The sequence below is a fragment of the Arachis ipaensis genome, chromosome B8 (genome assembly GCF_059453495.1).
Source record: "Arachis ipaensis isolate K30076 ecotype BB chromosome B8, ASM5945349v1, whole genome shotgun sequence".
Taxonomy (NCBI): Eukaryota; Viridiplantae; Streptophyta; class Magnoliopsida; order Fabales; family Fabaceae; genus Arachis; species Arachis ipaensis.
The window spans coordinates 18,893,096-18,920,726 of record NC_142443.1 but is presented as its reverse complement, the minus strand read 5'-3'; the positions used below and the strand labels follow the sequence as shown (position 1 = coordinate 18,920,726).

Here is a 27,631-nt window from a genome sequence, read left to right as displayed (position 1 = left end):
GAGCATGAACACTAAATGTAGCTCTTTTGACCTCATCCATAGTTACTGGCCTTTGGAGCCTACGGTTCATGGAAGCTGTAACATTAGGCTCCAAATCCTCTAAGTATGGATTCAGATAAGCCAAACAAGAAGTAAAAATATTGCAAAAGTAGTCCTCAGCTACCTTTGCAATATCCTCCGGTTTCGATGCAATCTCATTGTCCCTCCCCACTAATCTCCAAATTCTGTTCCTTCGCATCCTTGATTGAAATTTCTGGTGAAAGAATCTAGTGTTCTGATCTCCTTCTTTTAGCCACTTGATTCTATATTTTTCTCGCCAATAGCTCTCTTCTTTCAAATATGCCAGCTCCAACTTCTCCTCCAAACTGGTAACCTCCTCTCCCCCATTGATTCCAGCCACCCGCAACTCCTCTAGTTTAGCTTGAAGGTCCTCAATTTCTTTCCGGGAGTTTGCTTTGTGAGTTTTCTGCCATTGAACTAGTCTATGTCTACAAACTTTCAACTTTTGGGCCAAGGAGAACATAGCCGAGCCTACAACTTTCATTCTCTACACTTCACTGACAATTCTCTTGACATCCTCTTCTCCACACCAACGTTCCTGGTATTTAAACCGCCTTTTACTATGCCAGGATTGAGGTTCGGTTTCCATCAAAATTGGAGCATGATCCAAGCCTGACTCTGTGAGCCTATGCACCACTGCATTCGGAAACTTCAACTTCTATTTCATCCCAACTAAATAGCGGTCAAGCCTCTCCTTCACCAGATCCTCTCCTTGTCTTCGATTTGTCCACGTGAAAGGGTGCCCCACCATTCCAATATCCACTAATTTGTTACTGTCAATAAAATTAGTGAATGTTGCAATGGTGGTTGCTGATTTTTGGCTTCCACCCTCCTTTTCCGCTTGGCTTGTTATAGCATTAAAATCGACTGCTATTACCACTTTTTCTTCCAGGTGTTGGCTCATTGTTGTAAGCTCCTCAAATTGTAAGGATCGAATTTGTTCTGAACAACTCAAATGGACACCAATGAACGCCCATACCTCACTGCTTTCGACTTCCTTAATTTCGGCTGTCACAAAGAATTCTCCACTGCTAATAATTTGAACACTGATGCTGTCCTTCCAAGCTAGCACAAGTCCTCCTGCCACTCCTGTCGGGTTAACAATATGCCAGTTTTCGTAGCCGCATACCCAAAGTTTTGCTTCCACCTGTCGAGATTGGTTCTTTGTTTCACTTATAAACACAATCTCGGGGGAGTGGGATTTACATATCCCTTTTAAGGTGTGAATTGTCAGGGGTCTCCCCAAACCCCGACAATTCCAAACTATAATTCTCATAGCGCCTTGGGTGCCATTTGTAGGCTGGCACCCTCCACCATCTGTTCAACTGCATTTTCATCCTCTGTTCTTGCTTTCTTTGTAGATCCTTCAACTATACCACTCATCAACCTTTTTTTGGGTTCACTTTTAGTATCTGACTCTGCAGCACCTTGTCTTGCTAACCTTTTCCACTTCCTACCTTTTTCTGTGGTGAGACACTGCCCAATAGCGAATTGCATAAGCTGCCCTTCATCCTCCTTGGTATTGGCCTGACCAGCTATGATAACCTCCATGTATTCTGTTCTAGAATTGGCTGATTGAGGTGACTCAGGTGCTGCCCTGTTACCAGTGTCTTGTGGTTTCAAACTTTGTTTCCCTTCTTTCATTGACATCCCTGCAAATTCTTCCAATAAGCAGTTTAAGACCGGTTTTTTCTTACGTTGAGTGGCCTTATTCTGGTTTCGGGTTGAGTTGTTGAATGTTCTTTCTCCTTCAGAGTAGATTCGCGTTCCCACTTGGCTGGCTTTAACCCATTCGCCAATGTCATCCTCTTTTACCATATCACTCTCTGTGTCCTTCAGCAGATCATGGCAGTTTTTCACCTCGTGCCCCAATTTTGCGCAATAGATACAGAACTTTCCAAGTCTCTCATAGCGCAGTGCCACTTCTACCTCCTTTTTATTAGGTCCTGCCACTATTAACTAATCTCTCACTTGCCTGGCAGCATCAATATTGGTTTTGGCTTTCACAATCCTAGTTTCTCTGCCTCGCATCTGAAATTTACCTACCTACAACATTGTGCCCAGATTCTCTCCCAATTTACGTCCAACTTCGAGGGTTTTAAACGATTCTGGCAAACCCCAAAATTGAACCCAAACTGAAAAATTGGAAATAATCTCTTCATCACAGTTCTGATCTTCCTTCCATCTCTTGACATGGAGCACATAATCTTTGAATAGCTATGGAGAACCACGTTCAACACGCAAGACATCCACTTCTTTATTAAAAAAGAATTGGAAGGAATTATCCCCTTTTTCACTCACGCTAAATCCTTCCGGGTTTTCCCATATAGCCTTTAAAGCATTCCCCATGGTTCCAATTGAGAAGGTTTTAGAAGCAAAGAGTCTGCCATAAAGACTATTGGAGCAAGCGTTAATACCTTCTGATATGTCTGCCTCTTCCAGTAGAATCACATTCCTACCTCCTTTCCAATTGTCTTCCTCGATCCGATCTTCATCCCTCGTTGTCTCAGCCATGCAGATTACGTAGACTTGTATTGAGATTTAATTGATGTTGACAATGTAGCCTTGACGGCACTAGAAACTCCGTTAAGAAACCCTAACAGAGCAAAGACTAAAATATATTAATAAAAACCTTTTTTTATATTTTCAATTTGATGATTAAATTTATAGGATTAGTTTTCCGAATTAAGGTGCTCTTGAGGATATTATTATCTCATGAAAAATTCTAGACTTTAAGCATACACAATCAATCAAAGTATTTTTATTTTTAAAATTAATCTTTAAAAAATTTATTATAGGGTTGATTGGAAGTTTTCGAAAATACCTTTAAATTTGTTTTTTCTATATTCATGTTTAATTTGATTACGTCTTACATCCGAACTTTTTTTTTATTTGTTCTTTTGAATAGTATTAGACTGGATAGTTTTACTCTTAAAAAAGAATTGAGACTAGAAGTATAATTGGACTCAATTAGATCGGATTCGAATAAATTTAAAAATTAAACCGATTAAATTTAATCGGATTGGGTTAGTATGTTTTGGCGATTGAACCCGAACTGATCAAATCTGGATTTGATTGATTGGGATAGTAACCGATTAGAATTAAATTTGTATGAAGAATAAAAATGAGAAAAACTGGAAAAAAAAAAAGAAAAAAAAAGTAAAAATAAATAATAAGGAGGGAAAAGAGATATAGTGGTTGAGGTGACACTAAGGTTACTAAAGGCTATATAAATACTATATTTTTATTTTTTAATATAATATTAAGTAATTAAGTCGTTTTGAGTTTTACGATCCAAAATCTGATACTCAAATCAATTAAGGTTGGATGTAATTAGATTTTATTTGTCGGTATAATACTCAACATAATTAGGTCGGATTAGATTTAATCCAATTATCTATTTTTGCTTACGCTCCTAACTGAGATAGGGTGATCCAATGTTGCCCTAGTTATTTGTATTTTGTATGGAAAGAACAATTTGTTTTATTTCTCAACAGATGGTTGATGGTTTGTGGAATCAGTGTCTATCACTATAGGTGGGCTAAAATCTTTTCATTTGGTGTTTGCTAATGACTGTTTGTTGTTCTATAAAGCTATTAAGTCCCAGTTGCAAACTGTGTTACACTCTTTCAATTTTTTTGCAAGTTAAGGCTTCTAAAGTACTTTGTTAATGTTTCCTCTATTAGATTTGTCATAGACCTAGGCAGAGATATTCTTGAGTGAACCTTAATCATCCTCGTTCTAGAATGAGCGCCTTTTCATGATATGATTGAGAAGGTGATGGATAGACTAACAAGTTGAAAAGGTAAGCTATTTAACAGAACTAAGAGGTTATGCTTAATTCATTCGGTTGCAGTTTTTGTTCCTATTTATCACATGCATGTTTCTCTCTTTTCTAATTGGGTTTGTGATAATTATCTTTACGATGCTTCAGTTTCTCTAGAAGGGTATTGAATAGTAAAGATCTCAATCTTGTCAATTGGAAGAAATCGGTCACCCCAAAAAAGTTTAGCGGTTTAGAAATTAAGGATTCTGCTTGTGCGAATATATTCTTACTTGAAATGCTGGTTTGACAATTGTGCATTGCCAAGAAAACTTTGGGTGGATCTTATGAGGGCAAAGTACTTATAGACCAAAAGAGTCTTAAATGGTTCGTTTCCTTGTAGTGCGTCTCATATTTAGAAAAGTATTTGTAAAGTTTTTGTAGCACTAAAGGGTGGTTTCTTTTGGTGATGGTGGTGATAAACTAATTAATAGGTTAGGGAAGGAGGGATAATTTTGGAAGAGTGACGATATTAAAAAGTTCCAAATGTTGAGAAAACTCAACAAAGGTTCAAACAAAAACCTGTTTAACAGCGGAAGCACCAAAAATAATTTTTCACAACCTGTGCGATTAAATAGGCAATAGCAAAGATACTTCAAGCAGCAAATGTAATGGCAAAAATTAAATAATCAGACACCAGAATTTTAATGTGGGAAAATCTCTAAAAGAGGGACAAAAAATCCACAGGACTTAGTCCAGAAAAATCTTCCACTAACAGAATAATGAGTACACAAACAGTCTTCCTAGTGACACTAGGGCATCTCAACAATCAACGAAATACATCATCAAAACTGATGGAATCAACATAAATCCTCCAAAAAGTGGGTATCTCAAATAAGACAAAAGAGAAGGCAATACAACTAGCAAGTTATATCCTAATGTTCATCTCTACACCAGAAATAACATACTAAAATTTCATAAGAAATGGAGCAAGTTTACCGGTTCAATCGGATAAAAAATAGCTTACCATTTTCCCCTAATTTTCTTCTTCTCCTTCGACGAAGGCTCTACTTCGTTTCTCTCTCTCTCTTTCAAATGAGTTTCCAAACTCATTCTCTCTCTCATGGCTTAAAACCACTTTCTTTCATTTATTTTTTCTTTTATTTTATAATATATGGACCCCACTTATTTGGAAATCCACCAAAAAATCTCCCCTTACCAACTCAAGTGGGGATAGGCTGCTCCAGCAAGCCCGCCTTCTCTTTGCAAGAATCAAACTTCATTGCAGGTAAACTCTTAGTCATCATATCTAAACTATTATCATCAGTATGGATCTTCTCAAGTGCATATGACTTCATCTCAAGCGCTTGACGTATCCAATGATACCTCACCTTTATGTGCTTCGATCTGGAATGAACACTACAAGAAAATAATGCATTTGTAACAAAAAATTTGTCTCAAATGATAAAGAGTTTTTGTTTGAGGGAGGGGGATGATTTACATTATTTGTTTACCTGAAAGGATTTTGATATTGCAAACATGGAGAAATTATGCAACCGTTAGTCTGACACAGGTCAATGGTCTCAACTAAATGCAGAAAAGCCCCTTTATGTTGGTGAGCTATCTATCTTCTTCCAAGTGCTTTCAGAATATGTTTTAGATCTATTAGTTTTTGTTGATTCATTTTATTTTTCTCCACAGCATTGAAGTTGAGATGATTTATATGTGAAGTTGATTTTCTTGTCTCTTGCCAATTATTTTGGTTGCTTGAATAATCTGTATTTTGTTGGTACTTGACATGAAAAATCATGAGTGGGAGGGCAAGATGATTTTAAAACTACCATAAAAAGGTATTATGACTCGATTTATCATGGGAAAAAGCCTGATTCGCAAAGAAAAAGAAGGATTAAAGAAGTTGATTCAAATCACTTCCATCCGGTTGATTCCCAAGAGGGTTTTGAGAAAGGAGGAGCTGCTTTACTTGGTATTTTTGTGGAAAGGTGCATTACAATTTTACTCACCATGTTATCGGTTATTTTGAATTGATATATTATCAGGCTAAAATTATATAACGTTAATTATGTGCTTGTACTTGATAAGTATTATTGATATATCGGAATATGTAGGGCTTGTGTGTGCATGTGCTTGCATATGAATCTATTTTTCATTTCTTTACCCTTTTCATGAATGTCACACATAATAAGGTTTTTAAATTACTGTTAGCTAATTTATTTGTAAAAAAAGATATACTTTTTTTTATAAGAAATAGAACAACGGAAACGAAAGGATAGTTTAATTGTATATGGATCTATTTATTACATTTTATTTGTGTCATGGTTAAGAAATAACAAATGTCCTATTATTTGGTTTGATAAATTTGGTTGTGTAATGGCTTAGAAATAAGTAATGAATTGGTTGTTTATGATAGAACCGTAGGCAGTGGAAATATCCAAGTTTTAGGGGAGGTTTTGCCAAAATTTTTCTAAAATTTTTGGATAAAGGTTAATGGAAAAAATTATAATTGGTGTTATATCTTGTTTCTAATTTTTTGTTTTCGATTTTTTTCATTTACAGGAGTGCTAAAATGGTGACAACATACTACCTAAAGGACTCAAGAATATTTTGATTCATAGAGACATTAATCTTTGTTAGACTTTTAACTTTTGGTTGAACTTGTGTAAGAAATATAACTTGTAGAACTAATCAATGTAGACACTAATGTTATTTTGTTTTAGAACAATTTTAGTTAAATGAAGCATGTTTGAATTATCTATATTTTTACATATTATATAAATGTTGACTTGCTCAGTAAAGTAGTTAATATATCAGTTAATTAAAAAATTAATTTAGTAAATTATGCATGTAATTTGTATTAAAAAATATTACAAAATAAATATTGTGCTTTTGTAACTAAAGAAACATTAAAGAAAAAAATGTTACAAAATTAAGTTATATTTTGTAACAAAATTTTATGATAGGAAAAAATATATTGTTACTAAAAATATTTTGAAGATCAAAATTTATTATCACTTTTGTAACGAATTTCGATTTTTTTTTATCAAACATTTTTTTTACAAAATATTACTTTGAATTGTAACAGTTCCATTTTTTGTTACAAAAATTTTTTGTAACGGGACATACTGCAACGGCCCTTTTTTTGTTACAAATTCCTTTTGTTTCAAAATTTCGGTTTTCTGTAACAATTTTTTTGTTATAAATATTGCTTTTTCTTGTAGTGCGAAACGTCGGATTCTTGCTGAAATGGATAGCACTCTGACTATCACAAAATAACACAAACTTCTCTTGAATTATTCCTAACTCTTGTAGGAATTTCTTCATCCACAAGAGTTCCTTAGAAGCTTCAACAACAGCAATGTATTTTGCCTCTGTAGTAGATAAAGCAACACATTTCTGAAGTTGAGATTGCCACGACACAGCTCCCCCTGCAAAAGTAATCGTATAACCAGAAGTAGACTTTCTTGAATCAAGATCCCCAGCCATATCCGCATCTGTGTAACCATCCAACATAGGTTGGCCACTTCTAAAGTATAAACAAACTCTAAAAGTACCATTAAGGTATTTGAGAATCCACTTCACTGCTTGCCAGTGTTCCTTGTCAAGATTAGAGAGAAATCGACTAACAACTCCAATGGCATGAGCAATATCCGGCCTGGTGCAAATCATAGCATACATCAAACTGCCAACTGCAGATGCATATGGAATCTTCTTCATTTCTGCTTTCTCTTTCTCACTTGTAGGGCATTGCTGCGAACTCAACGTGAAATGGCTAGCAAGTGGAGTACTAACAGGTTTAGAATTACTCATGCTAAACCTCTCTAAAACCTTCTCAAAGTACTTCTGCTGCGACAACCACATTTTTCCATTCTTCTTGTCACGAGTGATACTCATACCAAGAATTTTCTTTGTGGGACCCAAATCCTTCATAGCAAAGGATTTGTTCAAATCTTTCTTGAGACTTTCAATCTTCTTAATGTCATGACCAACAATCAACATATCATCAACATAAAGCAAGAGAATTATAAAATTACCATCAAAGAATTTCTTAACATACACACAATGATCAGAAGAAATCTTACTATACCCATGACCTTCCATGAAGGAATCAAACTTCGTGTACTACTGCCTTGGCGCTTGCTTCATCCCATATAAGCTCTTTTTCAACTTGCATACAAGATGCTCCTTTCCTTTAACCTCGAAACCCTCTGGTTGCTCCATATAAATTTCTTTATCTATGTCACCGTGAAGGAATGCAGTTTTCACATCAAGCTGCTCAACCTCTAAATTCAAGCTAGCCGCCAATTCAAGCACAACTCGAATAGAGGACATCTTCACAACTGGAGAAAAAATATCCTCAAAATCAATACCTTTCTTTTACTTAAGGCCTTTCATAATCAATCGAGCTTTGTACCTTGGCCGTGAGACATTTTCATCCGCTTTCAATTTGAACACCCATTTATTCTTGAATTCTCTCTTACCCTTTGGTAGCATCACCAATTCAAAAGTATGATTCTCATGCAAGGATTTTATTTCTTCTTGCATGACCTTCAACCATTCTTCCTTATACTCATCAGACATAGCTTCCTGATAGCTTTTTGGCTCCCCAGTCTCAGTGTTCATCACATACTCATGAGGAGAGTATTTCTGAGTAAGATGACGCTCTCTAGTATATCTTCTCAATTCAAGCTCAACCGGTGATTCAGGTAGAACTTCAACATCTGGTAGAACTTCTGCATCTGGCACCTCAGGTTGAGGTATAGGTTCATCATGCAAATCATCACCATCATTATCAACTTGTACATCTCCCCCATAAACAGGAGGTCTAGTGGAAGGACCAGGTTCATCATTAGCAGAACGTCTAACAATTATTGTTGGCTTATCTGTCTTCTCAAGATCTTCAATAGTTTGGTCTTCAAGAAAAATCACATATCGACTTCTAATTATCTTCTTACTCACTGGATCCCATAATCTGTAACCAAAGTCTTCGTGACCATAACCCATGAAGATACACTGCTTTGACTTTCCATCCAATTTGAACCTTTCATCTCTTAGAATGTGAACAAAAGCCCTACAGCCAAACACCCGCAAGTGACTATAGGAGACATTTTTTCCTCTCCAAACTTTCTCTGGAACATCACCATTAAATGGAATTGAAGGAGAAATGTTGATCAGATCTACTGCAGTCCTCATCGCTTCACCCCCAAAAGGATTTAGGCAACTTTGCATGAGAAAGCATACACCTGACTCTATCATTGATAGTGCGATTCATTCTCTCTCTGAAACTCCATTATGTTGAGGAGTCTTAGGAACCATCTTCTCAAGCTTGATCCCATGTCCTTTACAATACTCTTCAAATAGACCCCTGTATTCACCACCATTATCTGCTCGAACATATTTCAATTTCCTTCCTGTTTCTCTTTCAACAGTTGCATGAAAGTGTTTGAAGATACCAAGCACCTAGTCTTTAGATTTCAAAACAAAAGCCCACACTTTTTCCAGAATAATCATCAATAAAAGTAACAAAATATGATGCACCACCTAGTGTCTTAGCATCCATAGTGCAAACATCAGTGTGAACTAAATCTAGACCATGTGATCTCCTATGAGTTCCAGAATTATAAAATGATATTCTAGCATGCTTTCCAACAAAACAATGAGTGCAAGTATTTAAAGTTTTACCTTTCACGGGAAGTGAGTGCTTCTTAGCTAAGACGCTTAGTCCTTTCTGGCTCAAGTGACCAAGACGTATATGCCACAAATCAGAAGAGGAATCATCAGCTACATTCATCTCTTCTTTGCACAACTTTGTTTGCAACCGATAGAGAGTAGTGAGACTATTGTCTTCTTTAGCAACAATGAGAGCCCCTTTGGTAATCTTGCATTTTCTACTACCAAAGGAAGTGCAATACCCCTCTTGATCCAATGCCTTCACTAAAATAAGATTGAATCGCATATCTGGCGCATGCCTAACATTCTTCAATTGCAACTTGCATCCCGTGTTAGTTTCAAGCCACATATCACCCATACCAATGATATCACACACTCCTTTATCTCCTAATTTGATCTTGCCAAAATTTTTAGCAGTATAGGAAGTGAAAAATTTACGCCTTGGAGTGACATGACATGAGACACCTGAGTCCATAATTCAAGGGGAATCATCACAGACAAGATTCACATAATTTTCATCATATGTGATAAGAACATCTTCAAAAACAATAGCAGTTTCTTTATCACTATCTTTACCTTTGTCTTCGTTTCTTCCCCTTGATTGTTCTCTTTTCAAGAACCTACAATACCTCTTGATATACCTCGGCTTGCCACAATAGTGATAAATGAACTCCTTTCTTGGCTTGTACTTTCCTCTTGACTTACTTCGACTCTCTGACTTGTCGAAACTATGAGGTTTTCTACTTTGACTTCTCCCCCGTGACTCTAAAATAAGTGCTTCTGATTGGGAGGAGGCATTAGTCAAACCTCGCTCTCTTCTTCTGGCTTCTTCATTCAACATGCTCTCTTTAACCATTGTTAACATCAACATTCCATTTGGAGCTGAGTTAGTCAGTGTCACAACCAGAACTTCTCAACTATCAGGCAAAGAGCTCAACAACAACAAGGCTTGAAACTCATCATTCAAAGTGATTTCATTATTTTTCAGTTGGTTTACCGTCTCCTGAAAAATTCTCAAGTGCTTCGGCATTGATTTACCTTCAATATACTTCATATTGACAAGCTTCCTAATCAAGAATGCTTTATTTTGCACATTCTTCCTCTCATATAACTCCTTCAATTTATTCCACATATTCTCAACATTCGTTTTGGTATCAACATGTGGATACACGCTAAGATCAAGCCACTGTCTAATCAAAGCAACTGCCTTCTGATTCAGCTTCTTCCATTCAGCATCGGATTTGGTACCTTTGGATTTATCCCCCTCCACAAGATCATACAAGTCCTTGCTATACAACATATCTTCCATGAAGGTCTTCCAAATCGAGTAATTTTGGGAATTCAATTTGACCATATTTGGCCCATGAGTATTTTTCTCCATTTAATCATCACAGAGATAAACAACCAAAGTTCTAGATACCACTTTGTTGGAAAAACTCAACAAAGATTCAAACAAGAACCTGTCTAACAGCGGAAGCACCAAAAATAAATTTTTCACAACCTGTGTGATTAAATAGGCAATACCAAAGATACTCCAAGCAGCAAATGTAATGGCAGAAATTAAATAATCAGACACCAAAATTTTAACGTGGAAAAACTCCCAAAAGAGGGACAAAAAATCCACAGGACCTAGTCTATAAAAATCTTTCACTATCAGAATAATGGGTACACAAACAGTCTTCCTAGTGACACTAGAACATCTCAACAATCAACGAAATACATCATCAAAACTGATGGAATCAATATAAACCCTCCACAAAGTAGGTATCTCAAATCAGACAAAAGAGATGATAATACAACTAGCAAGTTATATCCTAATGTTCATCTCTACACCAGGAATAGCATACTAAAATTTTATAAAAAAAATTGACCAAGTTTACCGATTCAATCGGATAAAAAATGGCTTGCCCTTTCCCCCAATTATCTTCTTCTCCTTCGACGAAGGCTCTGCTTCATCTCTCTCTCTCTCTCTCTCTCTCTCTCTCTCTCTCTCTCTCTCTCTCTCTCTCTCTCTCTCTCTCTCTCTCTCTCTCTCTCTCTCTCTCTCTCTCTCTCTCTCTCTCTCTCTCTCATTCTCCTTCTCTCGTAGTTTAAAACCACTTTCTTTTATTTTTTTTTTTTGTTTTATAATATGTGGGCCCCACTTAGTTGGGGACCCACCAACACCAAAAACGTTAGAAATGATTTTTAAAAATAAAAGAACTTAAGAATAATTTTTATTTTAGTTTAAACATTAGAGAACAAAATAATATTTTACTCTTGTTATAAAATTATTTATCCCAAAAATTTAAGTTGATAGAAAAAAGCACATGAATGATTATATATCTCACATATTCTTTTATTATTATTTTTTTTTGTAGTTCAAGAAGGGTCAAACTCTAGACCTTTTAATTATAAAATTCTAATACTATATCATGATATTACTTTTTCTATAAACTTAAACTGATAAAAAACAGCATATGAACGATTATATCTCTAACAACCCTTATAACTTAGGACTTGAATTTAAAAGGATCCAATCTTATTTCAATGGTACATAACTCAAAAGGTTTTTTTTTTTTATCTTATTCTATTGGTTAAAAAATTGATTGAATCATTTATCCTAAAAACTTAAGCTATTAAATAGATACATAAATAATTGGGTTAATTATGATTTTGGTCCCTAAGATTTAGGTCAAAAATTTTATGCCTCCCTAACTGTTGTTTTTTTTTTTTTTTTTGCGTTTAAATTTTCCCTAAGATTCAACTTAGTTTTAAAATCATTCTTTGGACAAATATACTCTCACCCCACCTATCACGATCTCCTCGTCTCCTCTCTTACTCTGCTTCTTCTTCTTCATCCCTGCTCAGTGCTTTCCATGCACTTGATTCACTCAAAGAAGGATTTCAATTCCCAAACCCAGCTCTCAACAACTAGAACACTTTCAATCTGGTCACCGTTTGTTCTTGGACCAGAATTCAATGCCACCGGAAGAGAATCGTTACTGTCGACTTTGTAGATTCCAACCTCTACGGTTCTGTTTCTCCTTTAATCTCTCAACTAGACAATCTCACCCACCTATCCCTTTTCGACAACTTCACCGGCGCCATTGACGTCAGCAACATGAGCAGCCTTAAGTCCCTCAACATCTCCAGCAACCAGTTCAGTGGCTACCTCCATTGGAATTACTCCCCAACAATGGAAAATTCAAAACAGAAGTCGCAAACAAGGAAACAATGAATTGGAGGAGGAGCAACGACGGCACGCGAGGTCCTCCCTTGCCGATCTACTGTTGTCAACATTGTCTGCGCTCGCTGATGGAAGCACTGGCTCAGGAGAAGAAAGGGCAATGGCGGCGTGCAATGTTCTCCCTCGCCAATTTGTTGGTGTCGACGTCATCTCCACCAACTCATGAAAGCACTGGTACAAAAGCAGAAACGACAACATCCTCCCTTGCCAACATCGTCGCCACCTTTCTCTTTCTCCTTCTTCTTCTTCCCTATGCTTCTCTCTCTGTCTCTTTCCAGTAACAACCTCAAACTCTTTTTTTTTATTTTATAATTTTTCGATACGGATAACATGATCCAAATTTTAAGATTTAAATAAAAAAATAATTTTAAAATTAAGTTGAACCTTATGGTCAAATTTAAATGCAAAAAAAAATTAAGATCAAATAAAATTTTTGGCCTAAACCTTAAGGACCAAACTCGTACTTAATCCTAAATAATTATATCTCTAGTACGTATTTTACATAAGAATTTCTTCTATTTAGTTTTGCATAAATTATCTAAAGGCCATTTTTTTAGTCTTTTTGTTTTGCTTTATGATTAAATATTTGTTTTTTATATCAATAAAGATTGAATTTTATATCTTTATAAAACTACTTATTTAAAAATTTAAACTATTAAATAAAAATAAGTGAATACTTATATCTTTGATAAATTTCTCTAAAATAGTGAACTTGTAACATGTTTTCCATACCCTATAATTAAGCATAAAAACTCACATATCAAGGAGGGTGTCTTTTATTTTCCCCTTTTTAAATCAAGGTGTGTTCCATAACTCTAATGTGCTGGTGCTTACTAAAATCATATGCTAACTTGAATATCCAAATCCTTGCAAATACACTCACTCACCAAAAATAATTACTCTTAAACCAACTCCTCGATAATTTTGTTTCTCCTATCTGGTATTATTTGTCTCTAAAAATTTTAATTTTCTGTATTTTTATTTTTAAAAATACTAAAAGAACTAAAATTTTATATTTAGAGCTAAAATTTTTATTTTTAATTATTAAATATAATATTAAATTTCAATCTCCTAATCTTAGTCATAATATCTCAAAATAAATACTACCTAATATGTAATAATTTGATAAGCTAAAGGATAATTTAAATTTTTTTACTATTTTTTTTTCGAAAATAAGAGTTATTTATTATAATTTAATCTTTGTGCCATTATACTTCAAACATCTGTTGCCTTAGAATGGAGATAGTATATTTTAATCGAAACTATTTATTTTAGTATGTTTTATGTATTGCTTCTATTCACAAGAACTATATAAATACTAAAATTTAGTAGATCTAACCGGGCATATTGCATGAGCTATCTTAACGATCAAGCATATGAAATCGTAGAATGTTGGACAATAATATCATAGTTACTATATTTTGAATGTATACAGATACTCACAAATATTTCAAAAATTTAATTAGAGAATTAAATTTTAAATTCTAAATTCTAAATTTTAAATTTTATATCTTAAATTCTAATTTTAAATTTTAAATTTTCTAAAAATAAAAGTTAAAGAATTAATTAAATTAATTACTTAAAAATTGTTTTTTTTTAATACTTTTTTGATAGACAATAACGAAATATAAAACTAAAAAAAAAAAGAAAACTAGATAGAAACTATCTTAAAAAAAAAAAGCAATTTCAATAAAATCTGCATGAAAATTTAAAGAAATACATAGGAAATAGAAAAAGAAAAAATGACATCTCGACTTAAACTCATGTCTTTTGCATAAGTATTTATATTTTAATAGCAAAAGCTAACGTTCTTATAGAGTACAATTTGATAGTTTCTTGAAGACAGAAATTTACTGCTACTTTAAAGTCCACTTTCATGCAAATATTTATGTATCTAAAGTTTAAGGCCAAGTCCAAACCCAATAAAATACCCCTCAACTCTACTAGAGCTATTGTACAGCTACCTAGATTTGCACTGTAACAAGCCAATAACTTATCTTCATGGTTTCTTAATATGGTGGGTACTCCCATGAAGATATTATAATTGTCTTCATGTGATGATTTTTCTTTTTGACCCTTAGATAATGGAATGTAGGGTTAGATTTTGATATGTTATAAAAGTGTTGTTTTTATTTGAAGTGTGGCCAAATCAATAAATCACACTTTTATACAAAGCATCTTCATAAAAAGATGTTTTTTGCATCTTCATTTGAGTAGCTCCCTCTTAATATACCACCACAAGTCACATGACCATCTTTTGTAATAGAGCTATCAGAATTCAGCTTTATAAAAGGAGGGGTTGATCGATCCAACATATTTGTTTTTCAACAAAGCACCCAACTCTTTTTTTTACCCGAGCTATCTTCTCATTCGTTGAGTTATACTTTTAGCGGAGTGCACCACCAAATCGTAGATGTTACCTTCATCTATTGTATTGTCCCTCTAAAAAATATACTTGTTACGACGATATCAAAAAGAACATAGGGTGCAAAGTAAAAAACAAGGGTCAAGAAATGCCTTGCTAATATGATTGAGATGATAAGTTATTTAACAACTAGAGAAAGAGAGGTAGATTAAAGAACGTACTGAAATTCAATGACACATCCATGCTTTTCCACATATTATTTGCGATTCTGTAGTCACGAAGAACGTAGAGCAAAGACTTTGAAGAAGAACCACCACTACAAGAAAAAATGTATTTTTTGACGCTAAAAATCGACGGTTATCTCTCCCGTCGATATTTTTCGACGACTTGCTATCGATATTATTAAAAAAGATAATTAAAAATAAAATATGAAAATCGACAGCAAAGTCATCGATTTTTTTGATAATCCATTAACCGTTTCCTTACTATCGACACATTGTCGACGGAGCATGAGCAGAAAATACTTTTATTTTAAAATCGACGAACATAGCGTCTATTTTATTATTTAAAATATCGACACATTTTGTCGTCGATAAATTTAAACGGTCTTGATCACTTTTTAAAATTAAATGGATGGTACAGATTTAATGTTTAAAATCGACGCCTAGGACGTCGTTTTTTTTCAAATTAAAATCGACGGGTATGCTGTCGATTTTTATTAATAAAATAAATTCCCCCCCACTCACTCCCCGCGTTTCCTTCATATCCCCGAATTCACCATTTCAATTTTCATCAACCCTTATTTTACCCCCGAATTCACCTCGCATACTTCAACCCTCCTTCTCAATAGCCGCGCCGCCGTCGCTCCACTGCTTTCGTCGCATCACTGTTGTCATCGCACCGCTGCTGTCATCGCTTCGTCTCTCTGCACTGTTGTTGGTGCTGCTCAATCAAAATTAGTTACTCACTTACTCCCTCTCTCTTGTTCTTCATTGATTTTTCATCAATTTTTTGGATAAAAAATTTGCTTAGTATTACTACAAAATAGGTCTTCAAAGATTGCTTTGGTACTAATCATTAATCTAATTTGGATCCTGAAGTAACTTAAAAAGCACAGAAGAACTTAGTATCTAATTTCTTCAATCCCTAATTTCTCAGATTCACTTCAATTATTCTATAGCATAAATTCAAGTTTTTTTTATTCAGTACTTTTTTCAATGATTCTGTTTGTATTGAGCGACTTTAATTTTTTTCTTTTGTTTTAGATTGAATCTTAACTCTATAATTTGTTTTCTCTGTCTCGTATTTTGGAATTTGTAAACAGAGGAGCTTCGGACATTGATTCCTAAAGGCTTTGAAGTAATTGGAGAGCTTGCTTACGGAGTCGGCGCCGACGCTCAAGCGGCAGTTCATGCTGTTCACAGACTGAGGAAGCTTCTATACAGTGAAGAGGAAGGGGATAATCGACCGGTGATCAGAGCAATCGCCGCCGGTTCCGGCGAGTTGAAATTTTTCGTGTCGGAGTGTGGAAAATTGAATAGCCTCGAAGAGGTTGATTCAGTTGTTGAAGAAGAACATTCGGAGAAATGTGTGGGAGAATGGTTGCTTGATTCGTTGTGAACTTCCGATCAAGTTGCCAGTATATTATCCTCTCAAGAGTACGAGTGGTTAGTTTTATTCAATTTTTGTTTCTTCTAATCTCTAAGTGTTAGTTTGGATTGGTGTTAATTTTGCTTTGCATATTCTGCTGGGGTTGTATTTTGAAATTAACTTCAATCAATTCATTGTTTTTGCATTGCCATGTAATGAAGCAATCTAGGGATTGGAAATTGGGGTTTGTGAGCTAGTAGCATTAATTGATAATACTTTGAGAGTAAACTACCATTTGTACCCACGAAAGTTGAAAACGCTGACATATCTACCCATAAAAAAAAGAAAATTACTATTTGTACCCATAAAAAATGGTTTTTACAAGCAAAATTATCCAAATCCTAAAAAATTACCTAAAATCCCTAAATTACCCTCATCTTCACCACCACACCACCTCCTTCACCCAATCACCTTTCTAACCCTAACCCTCTTCACCCAGCCACCACCCCCATTTTCCTTTCTAATCTCAAATCCCACCACGATCTCACTACTATCACCACCACCACCACTATACCTCCATCATCATCTTCTTCACATGCAGCAACAGCAGCAACAACAACAACAACAACAACAATAGAAAAAGCAGAGAAAAACGGTTCTTCCTCACTGAACAGCATCGACGACGATGGTGGCAGTGACACCCACCGGCGCTGTCGCCCTCTTCTCCTTCTCCGATCTCTTGCGCGCTCTCTTCCTTCTAGACCAGCATCAACGAGAGCGACGGACTCAATCAATGGCGGCGACAGATGTGACGAAGCCGGCAGCAACAGGGCGCGACGGCGACAGCTCCCCCTTCCTTGGTTCTGGCTCGCATCTCCTCCTTGGGCTCCCTCAACAACGGTGACGATGATGTGATAGCGACAGCGATTCCCCACGTTGTCAGTGCGGTCTCGCTCCCCCTCCCCTTCTCTTCTTCTTCCTCGGGTGGGGGTGTGTGTGTAATGTCTCCGTGTGTGAGTTTTGGAGGGAAAAGAGGTGGTGGCTGGGTGAAAGAGGTGGTGGTGGGATTTGAGACTAGAAAAGGATAGAGGGGTAGTGGCTGGGTGAAGAGGGTTAGGGTTAGAAAGGTGATTGGGTGAAGGAGGTGGTGTGGTGGTGAAGATAAGAGATTTTGCAGGTAAGAGAGAGTGTGGGGGCAAAGAATCTGAAGATGGTTCTGTTGTTGTTGATGATGGTGAAGCCCTTTTTCTGGGTTGAGAATTCGAAGAAGCAGAAGAGAAAGAGAAAAGCAAAACACAGAAGGAAAGCGAGAGAAAGAGAAAGAGGAAGGAGTTGGCAGAGTTGACGGATTATGGCGGCGGCGATGAGCTCAGAAAATGGAAGGAGAGAGAGAGGATGGGTTAGTGGTGGTCGTGGCAGTGGTGGAAAAAAGATGAGAACATTGAGAGAGAGAGAGAGAGAGAGAGAGAGAGAGAGAGAAAGAGAGAGAGAGAGGAGAGGGGGGAGGGGAGGAGATGATAGTGGTAGTGGTAGAGAGAAGGGTAATTTAGGAATTTTATTTAATTTTTTAGAGTTTGGATAATTTTGCTTGTAAAAACTATTTTTTATTGGTACAAATGGTAATTTCCTTTTTTTATGGGTAGATATATTAGCGTTTTCAACTTTCGTGGGTACAAATGGTAGTTTACTCATACTTTGATGATGGAAGTTATAGAGCACAGGACTTATGAGATGCAATGAAAACTTTAGCTCCAAGTAAAATTGTTGATTATGATATTCTTTGTTGTAATTGTTTAATTGCTGCTGATGTTATATGATAGTATTTGTGATTTATTTTTAGTGGTTATTTATTTTTTTGGCCTGCTACCATGAATCATGTGCATTGTGAATTGTGAAATGACTTCAATCATCCATTTTGTGATATTTTCTTCTTCTTAGAATGCAGATACCATCCAAGTTAGTGTTCTCTTTAACAGCTTAGGGCCATCATCAGCGTCTGTTGTGCCTGTTGCAGAGTACATTCCAGGTCAAGAATCAGGAGTTAGGGTCAAATTGATGTCCTATATCCTATATATTAGCATGATTTTTTTTTGGGTATTTTTTTAACTAAAGTTGAATTATTACCTTCAGCCCAGGATGAAGCCAGACTCCTTGTTGTGGATACTAAACTAGATGTACTCTGCTATGCTTCTAAGAAGCTTCCCTTGAGGCATGTAGTTTCAAGATTAATCATCCCTGGTTTAGCTGATCAGTTAAATGCATTGCAGAATTCAATATTGCCTAACCTTTTGGGACAACACCCTCAAGTGAGGCAATGCATTCGTATATTGGTTAATGGATTGATCAAGGACGCCATTCATGTAATTGGATGTGGATATGAAGAGAAGACTGAATGGGGAAAAGAGGTGAGACTTAATCGTTTCATTCATGTGTTGTTGACTTGTTTACTAACTAAAATGTGTTGTTCTTGTTGTGTATTCATTCAGATTGGTTGGATTTATGGATCAGTGATAGAGGATATCTTAACTGGATTCAAGATACACTGTAGAGGATGGAGATCAATTTACTGCATGCCATTAAGGCCAACATTCAAAGGGTCAGCACCAATCAACTTGTCTGATAGGTTGCACCAAGTTCTTAGGTGGGCCCTTGGATCAGTTGAAATCTTCTTCAGCAGACACTACCCTTTGTGGTATGGATTTGTAGGTGGACGCCTCAGATGGCTTCAGAGTCTAACTTACATAAACACCATTGTCTATCCTTTCACATCACTTCCTCTTGTTGCTTATTGTTTCTTGCCAGCAATTTGCCTTCACTCTGGAAAGTTCATCATTCCAACGGTAGTTTCATCATCTTTTATTCTTCTTAACACATCATAACATAGACACAATTGTTACAAGTTACAACTAATAATGTCTTGCACTAAAGAAAACAATTCATAGCTGCATAAGCTTAGAAGTTAGGCCATTACACTAATTAGCCTTAAACCATTTTGATTTTGACAATTGAATGCAGCTATCAAACCTAGCAAGTGTACTCTTTCTTGGACTATTTCTGTCCATCATAACCACCAGCATCTTGGAGCTTCGATGGAGTGGTGTGACCATCGAAGCAATATGGCAAAACGAGCAGTTTTGGGTCATAGGAGGCGTCTTAGCACATCTCTTCGCCGTCTTCCAAGGTTTCCTGAAGATGTTAGCAGGCATTGACACAAACTTCACAGTCACAGCAAAAGCTGCAGATGACATAGAGTTTGGTGAACTCTACATCATAAAATGGACCACACTCTTGATCCCTCCAACAACTCTGATCATAGTTAACATGGTTGGTGTTGCTGCTGGTTTCTCTGATGCACTCAATGGAGTCTATGAGTCTTGGGGGCCTTTATTTGGCAAAGTTTTCTTTGCATTTTGGGTTATTTTTCATCTGTATCCATTCCTCAAAGGTCTCATGGATCGCCAGAACAGAACACCAACCATTGTTATACTTTGGTCAGTGTTGTTGGCATCAGTCTTCTCTCTTGTTTGGGTTAAGATCAATCCCTTTATCAGCAGAACTGACAGAACATATTCCTATGTGTAATGGATGTAGAGATACATATTCATTTTTCTTTTTTATTGACTAACAAATTTTTTGAATTGTCAGATAAAACCTTATCACTTCAGTCCTCCTCATGTTCTGCATCCAACAATTACTATTTTCTATGAACTGAGTTTCGGGGAGACAGAAATGAAGTAAGGTATGCTTCTGTAATCTGGCATGGATAGGATATTTCTTTTAACATTTACCTGTCTCTTTTAGAAAATATTATCACAAGGCTATTTTGTCTGCTGTTGTTAAGTTTCATAGAAGAATTTATGTATTCTATCTCCAGACTTTTCCTATTTATCATTATGATCTTATCATGCATCTTTGTTATATGAAATATTTTGCTCTCTGCAGTTGAAGTTAGGAGATCCTTATACACAAGGTTGGGATTACCTTTTGATCAACCTCTTCTGAGAATCGCTAACACCTTGGATTTTTCAAAATTGAAAATTGGTGGTCTTAACTCTCAACAAAAGGGTAATAAGTAGATCTAATTTATTTATTTATTTTGTAATGCTTTATAGGTACTGAGAATTATGATTGCATCTGCATTTTCATTGTTTATTTTTTAGTAATAACTCCTATACTTTCCTCTATTTTATGCCTTCATTTACTTAATATTCTTTTCGTAATATTAGGTTCAACTTTACTCGGGGATGTACATATTGGGATTCCAAACAGTGGGGGTAAGTGTTGTTTTGCTCTGTGTCTCAGTGTAATTTTTCTCTGACTCATCTGAAAATGTTATGGTTTTTGCAGTTTCTGGGAAAAGTGTTTCTCTTGTTCAAGGTTCTTATGAATACTTTCATTATTTTCAAGATGGTTTTAATGATTCGGTAATTTCCATCTTTCTGCTTCCCAATGGTTTTGAAATTACATGTCTTCTTTTTCATGTTGACCTTTATTGCAATGACATAACCAAATACACTCCATTTGTAATTATTGAGTAACTGGTTTTAAATTATCAGACAAAGATAATCTGGTTTTATGCAGTTGTAAATCACTTCTTGAAATTGAATATAATTAAAGCAAAATGGCTCTTAACTCTATTTTTTTGTAGTATCACAAATTAAATCACTTACTTTGATTTTATAGAGATGGGGTTGTGTTTATCGCTCTCTCCAGACTATCATTTCATGGTTCAAACTCCAAAACTACTCATCTATAGAGGTTCCTTCTCATAGGTATTTTCAGTTTGCCTCATCTTAAGGATGGATTTTGTTACTAGGGGATATGTCATTTCATTTTAATATTTCTTAGAAGTAATTTAATCTTAGCTTATTTCCGTATTTTCTCTTCAGGTTTAAAATTATACTGCACTTTATTTTTTTCGGTTTGATGTAGTAGTAAATATATATCATTGAAGAGATTTTATAAATCTACTATTCCAGCCTAAATTCATTCATATCACATAAAAATCTTGGCATGTCATACTTGTGCGAATGATTCAGACTGACAAAGATGCAACCTTTCTTAGAGAAATACAGCAGTCACTTGTGGAGATTGGTGATAAAGATCCTTCTTTTATTGGGACACGGGATTGGATTGGTACCATTGAGTTGAGCTTTATTTTGGACAAACTTCTTGGCGTAAGTATTCTCCTTATTACAGTATTTGGTAACATTAACCTTTAGGTTAATTAAACGCTAATTTGATTAAACGTTAACCTTTGATTTTTCTGTTCCAACTGGACAATATATGCTGAGTCCTAGGCAAAGAAGGCTAAAAAAGATCGTTAATGGTGGATGGTGTGGGTGGAAGAAAGCTGTTGATAGCAAGGGAAAGAATTTCTTCTTGCATGATAAGTTTTATAATCTCCTTCTACCACAGAGGCCTAACATGGTTTGATAGGATCATTTTCATGGAGGATAACAGCTCCTAGTTTGTACCAATTTTCTTGCAATGGAATGGTAGTTTTTCATGGTTGGAATTTGATAGTTCAATTAATTAGTTGACTCACTTTTGGGTTAGTGTTTGTAACTGACATTCTGTGACTGTAGCCTATTATATAGAATTTACCGCTGTTATCTATTTGAGTTACTTGGACTAGTAAATGACGGAGCAAAGGGTATTCCAAGATAATTAGAGTATTATTTTATCATCTTATTAACCTTTTTACTTTAGAGGAATCGGATCCATCAACTATAATAGTTAATTTTTGTAATAATGATTCTTTTAAAGTTTTGTAGTTTAATATATTATTGCTTTCGTTAAGAATTAAGTTGACTAATAAAAAAGGGCTACTATGAAAATTTATCTTGTCTTAAGTCTTTTATATTAGAGGATTATTTATTATTTTAATAAGTTTGTAAATTCATTATCTAATATTTAGTATAAATTTTATTTTTATATTTAAAAGTTTATTTGCATTAATTGTTTACTATTTTTCAAATAAAAAAATAATTAAAAATATAGCTATTAAAATCGACGGTAACGTTGTCGCTTTTAAATTTAAAATAGACAAAAAAAATAAAATATAGACAAAGAATTTGTCGAGTTATGTGGATTTTATTGAATCAAATATCGACAGAAACGACGTCGATTTTATATAATAATATCGACGGCAATGTTGTCGATTTTATTGAATCAAATATCGGCAAAAAAGGCGTCGATTTTAGTAAGAAGGTAAAGTTTTCAAACTCATATTATAGACGGAAATGATGTCGATTTTATTAAATTATTATCGACGGCTAGGCAAGCCGTCGATTTTATTCGAATTTTAAAAAATCGACAAGTTTAATAGCGACCACCTCCACCATCCATTTTGCCGTCGATTTTTAATATTATCGACGGCTTAGCCGTCGATTTTAACGATGTTTCTTGTAGTGCATAAACTAGACAAGTATCTTCTTTAGTCATGTGTCTGCGAGCTTGAACCTCATTTGTCAAAACAATTTTATAAGCAACTAGCCAAAGAAAAGTGCGTGGTCTTTGAAGAGTTACAACTTTTCAAATTCTAAAAGATAAATCAATCTTAGCGTTTTGATGGACATTTAAGTAGAGAGAGCAGGCTGGCTTAATGCTAAATTTACCATTAATGTTAAGAAGTCACGTTACCTAATCATTCCCAAGTTTGTTTTTGGAGCCTTTCAGAATGAGAAAATAGAACCCAATCTTCTCCTAAAACCTTTTTATTTTTGCCTAAATCTCAATTGTCAATTGTTGTATATTCACTAACCATATCGATCAGTATATCCTCTGATATATCTGATTGAGCAAAACTTTTAAATTTATTCACGTCCGAAATTTAATAATCTTTTTAAAATTAAATGCTATCACTAGCTATCATCGATCTGCCATAATAGATTTTTTTTTTTTTTAAATTTAAATCATACTTGAGTAATACCCTTTCAAACATTCGAACAAAATTAAAACTTTTTAATAATAGATATAATATTCTCTCCGCATTTATATTTCTTTCTTGATGATCGAAACTTGTTATAATTTTTTATACTTCAAACATCGTTTTTTTTTTTCTCTCCAAACTCTTACTTTACCAGAACCTTAATAATTTGTAAACATATAAAAATTTTATACACTTGATATATTTAATGAAATATTTCAATTCAATGATTAAATTAATAAAATTAGATGTATATAAAAATCAATTAAATAAATACATGGATACTTCTTTTACGGTAAATAAACCCCTAATAATATTTAGTGCTTTTTAACAATCTTTTATTAAAACTATTTTTAAATACAAATTTATTATAAACCCTAATAATAGTTAGGTGAAATTAAAGCATACATAATGCTTATAAAACAATTGAAGAATTCATCTCTGTTCATATTATTCTAGTGGGATGGGGTTTGACATGGATCTTGACCCTCTTTGATGAAACATTCCTTGTAGTCATTATTTGGCCCCCACTATTCTCTCAACCTTCCTTAAAATCCTTAAATATTTTGATGACGCCCTTTGAAAGCTGTTCCTTTTCTTGTCCTCTTGTGAGCTAATAATATTTTAGCATTATTATTCTTCTCTCTTTCTCACTCAATCTCCTTTAATAAGAGAAACCCTATACTATTTCTTTTACTTTGTCTACAGCTGTGTGATGTTTTATATACACCATAGGAATATCTTTTAGACTTTCACCAATTAATTAAGGACAACCTTTAAGCATACACATGTATAATGCCGCAATTTTCTAAAATTTCTTCTAGCATCGTCACTACCTCCAACTCTTGCTTTATTTAATAACCTAATTGTATGTAATTATTGACAATTTAATATTTAAGGGTGTAATGCTTGTTAATTAATTAATTGATAGATCTTTAACTAATTTAGTCTTCCTATCAAAAATTTAAGTTAATAAGAAGAAACATATAAATTGTTATATCGATCTCTAACATATATATCTTTTCATGCAAATTTTTTTTTTTAGGTTTGCATAAATTTTCTTCTTTTTTGTTTTACCTAATGCTAACTTTTTTTTCTTTTGGGGTTTAGTAATGATCATTAAACTTTAGACTTTAAACTAATTTGGATTGATTCAGTAGTTAACTCACTAGTATAAATAAGTGTCGGGAGTTTGAATCTCACCTTGTGTATGTAACAACTAACAACTCATTGGCCAACGATAAATTCTTAGATAAAATTTCGATTCGCGACGGATTAATTTTTGACCTGTCAAATTGAAAAATATCATGAGAAACAAAAAAAAAATTTTGACTTTTAGGTCATAAAAAATTTAATATTATATCATAGAAATATTTTTTAAATTAACTAATAAAAAAAATATACATAAATAATTATATTTTTAATAGTTTAAAAATAGCAAAAAGTATAACTTAATAACTGGAGACTAATATGAATATATATTATGATTCTATTTATGGATTTAATTGTCATTATTAGAAAGCAATCTCTTACATGTATATATAAGGTTAAGCTAAGATTTCATCAGCTTCGTCAAAATACTAATGTGGTAATTAATCAACGTGTCTTAATAATATGGATATATGTATCATGAAACTCCCTCCATATGAAGTAATCATATCCTCTTAATCATTATCTAACCATGATTTCAACTAAAAATTATTATAGGTACAGTTTGTACAAGAAGTTGTAATATATACATTCTTCTCGATCTTATGATTAAAATAAGCTAATCTATGATTTAGAGGATGTTAATTGTTACCAAATGCTGATTAGTTTCTGGCTACCACCATACTGCACACAGTGACCTCATCTGTACGTCATTATTATCATCTTATAAACTACAAATAAAAAAAAAAAGAATAATACCCATTCATTTTATAAATATTGATGTATTTATTGGATAAATTATAAAAGGCAATGACACTGTAGGACCATTCATTTATAAGTAATGATGAAAATATGAAGTAGACATAACATTAATTGGACCTACACATTACATTCCTTTCCTCACTAGCAATTATTGCTAATCTCATATTTATACATATATTCAAATAAGCATGAAACACCTTTCATATATTATAAAATCAAACAGAGACAGAGCTATTTTCTTTCCCTCCATGGCTGTTCTGACAATCTCATAAGTTGTTGGGCTATTGGTAAACAACTGTCAGATTTTTATTTTTTGGTTTGTATAAATTGGAACTTTTAAATTTGTAATTAAAGTTATCAATTATTTTGTTAAAGCTGTTTGGTGTTGTATGTAAAGCATACAGCTATCAGACTCATGTTACGTTATATTTTAAAGAATTTATGGTCATATATAGTTCTTGAGAAAGACACACTTATATGAAAAATGTTCAAAGCCAAAAACTTCAATTGAGTTCAGCTAATAATAATAATAATAATAATAATAATAATAATAATAATATATCTATATATATTTTCATTTTTAATAATTAATTTTTTACTATTTTTTATCAAAAGTTTCATCCACATGGTATTAGAGAATATAATCTGCCTTCGTTGCTCTATCTATATTTTAGAGTGAATCAAATTCTTTCTATTTTAAAATGGACTTAATTTTGAAATTGTTATTTTGGTCATGAGATTTTTTCCTTTTTTTTTTGGTCATTAGATTTAATATTTGTTGTTTTTCAGTCATTGGATGTGGTCATGTAGATAGTATATACAGGTGTATTGTTTTTTTTTTTTTTTTTCCTTTTAGAGTTGGGAAATTTTATGTTTTAATGTTTTTCTTTTTTTTTTTTTTTTTGGTATTGGGAAATTTTATGTTTTATTATATTGAATAAGGGTTCCAATCTGCTGTTGCTTGACCCATCAAAAATAATATAATTTCACTACCCAAAAAAGGTCCAAATATATAGAGGCAAGTTTGATTGATGATCCAAATATAACTAATGGTGTTTTTTTTTTTTTTGGTCCTTTTCTTTCTTGAAGAAGAAATTAGTTTTTGGAGGGATTGAAGAAAATTTATATTGACAACAATTCCAAAGAATTTCCATAACAGTTGATGTGCTATATTAGCCCAATAAGGCCCAATTTGAAGAAGTTGAATGTGATCAATCAATTTGAGTTTGGGCCAAGTTAGTCCAGAGTCATGGCTCAGTTTTTCATTTTCTTACATTTTCCGAGGTTTTTTGTATCAGCTTTTAGACAGCACGCCTAACAAAACGGTGTAAAAGAAGATTAATAAATAAAACGGGCCAACAAGAATTAGACCCTTTTGCGGTAAAAATGATCAGGCCTTTATACGAAAAAAAAGGGTACACATCCCAAGAAAAAAGAAATGTTAGATCCAGAATGCACCCACCTAAAAATGCTGTGAGCCTGCGACTACACTAAACTTAATATCAAAGAGTAATGGCCCTGACTAAAAAAAAAAAAAAGTTCTTGAATCGTCAATTCACTCGTTCGCTTAAACAAGTTTCGGAAGTTCGGATCTCGCCTTGTGTATGCACCAATTCATTAGTTAACCGCAAACGTTTAAGTAGAACTCAAATCAACAACAAATTAGTGTGTGTTTGGATTACAGTTTGTAAACCAGAGTTTGTATAAAATTAATTTTGCAAACTTGATTTTGATAAAAAAGTAAGTTTGTGTTAAAGTGATTTATGTTTGGTAATTTTTGTATCAAAATTGATTATAGTAAAATAAATGTTGTTTGGCTTATACCATTCAAAATCACTTTTAGATAAAAAATTACTAAAATAGACCTCAACTTAAATAATTTTTTTATATTATCCTATCATTCTAATTTAGATATTTAAATAGATCTTATTAATTAATTTTATAATAAAATTAATATTTACTTATTAAAATAAAAAGAACATATAAAAATAGATAAAATATATTTTTAAATAAAAATAAAACAATATAAATTTTAGATATATATATATATATATATATATATATATTTAATCAAATATGTTACATTTTTTTTAAGTA

The 27,631-nt window shown here is 33.8% G+C and overlaps 1 protein-coding gene and 2 pseudogenes across 1 annotated transcript; 2 read left to right on the top strand and 1 right to left on the bottom strand.

The window, feature by feature from the left end:
- Positions 1 to 718: 718 nt before the first annotated feature.
- LOC148547360 (uncharacterized) lies at positions 719 to 1,336 on the bottom strand. The gene has a single exon (XM_088495405.1). The coding sequence runs from the start codon at positions 1,334 to 1,336 to the stop codon at positions 719 to 721; it is 618 nt and encodes a 205-aa protein (XP_088351531.1).
- Positions 1,337 to 12,805: 11,469 nt separating this feature from the next.
- Positions 12,806 to 22,128, top strand: LOC148547359 (putative Ufm1-specific protease; annotated as a pseudogene).
- On the top strand, positions 19,026 to 20,274 carry LOC107610629 (cellulose synthase A catalytic subunit 8 [UDP-forming] pseudogene; annotated as a pseudogene).
- Positions 22,129 to 27,631: the final 5,503 nt, after the last annotated feature.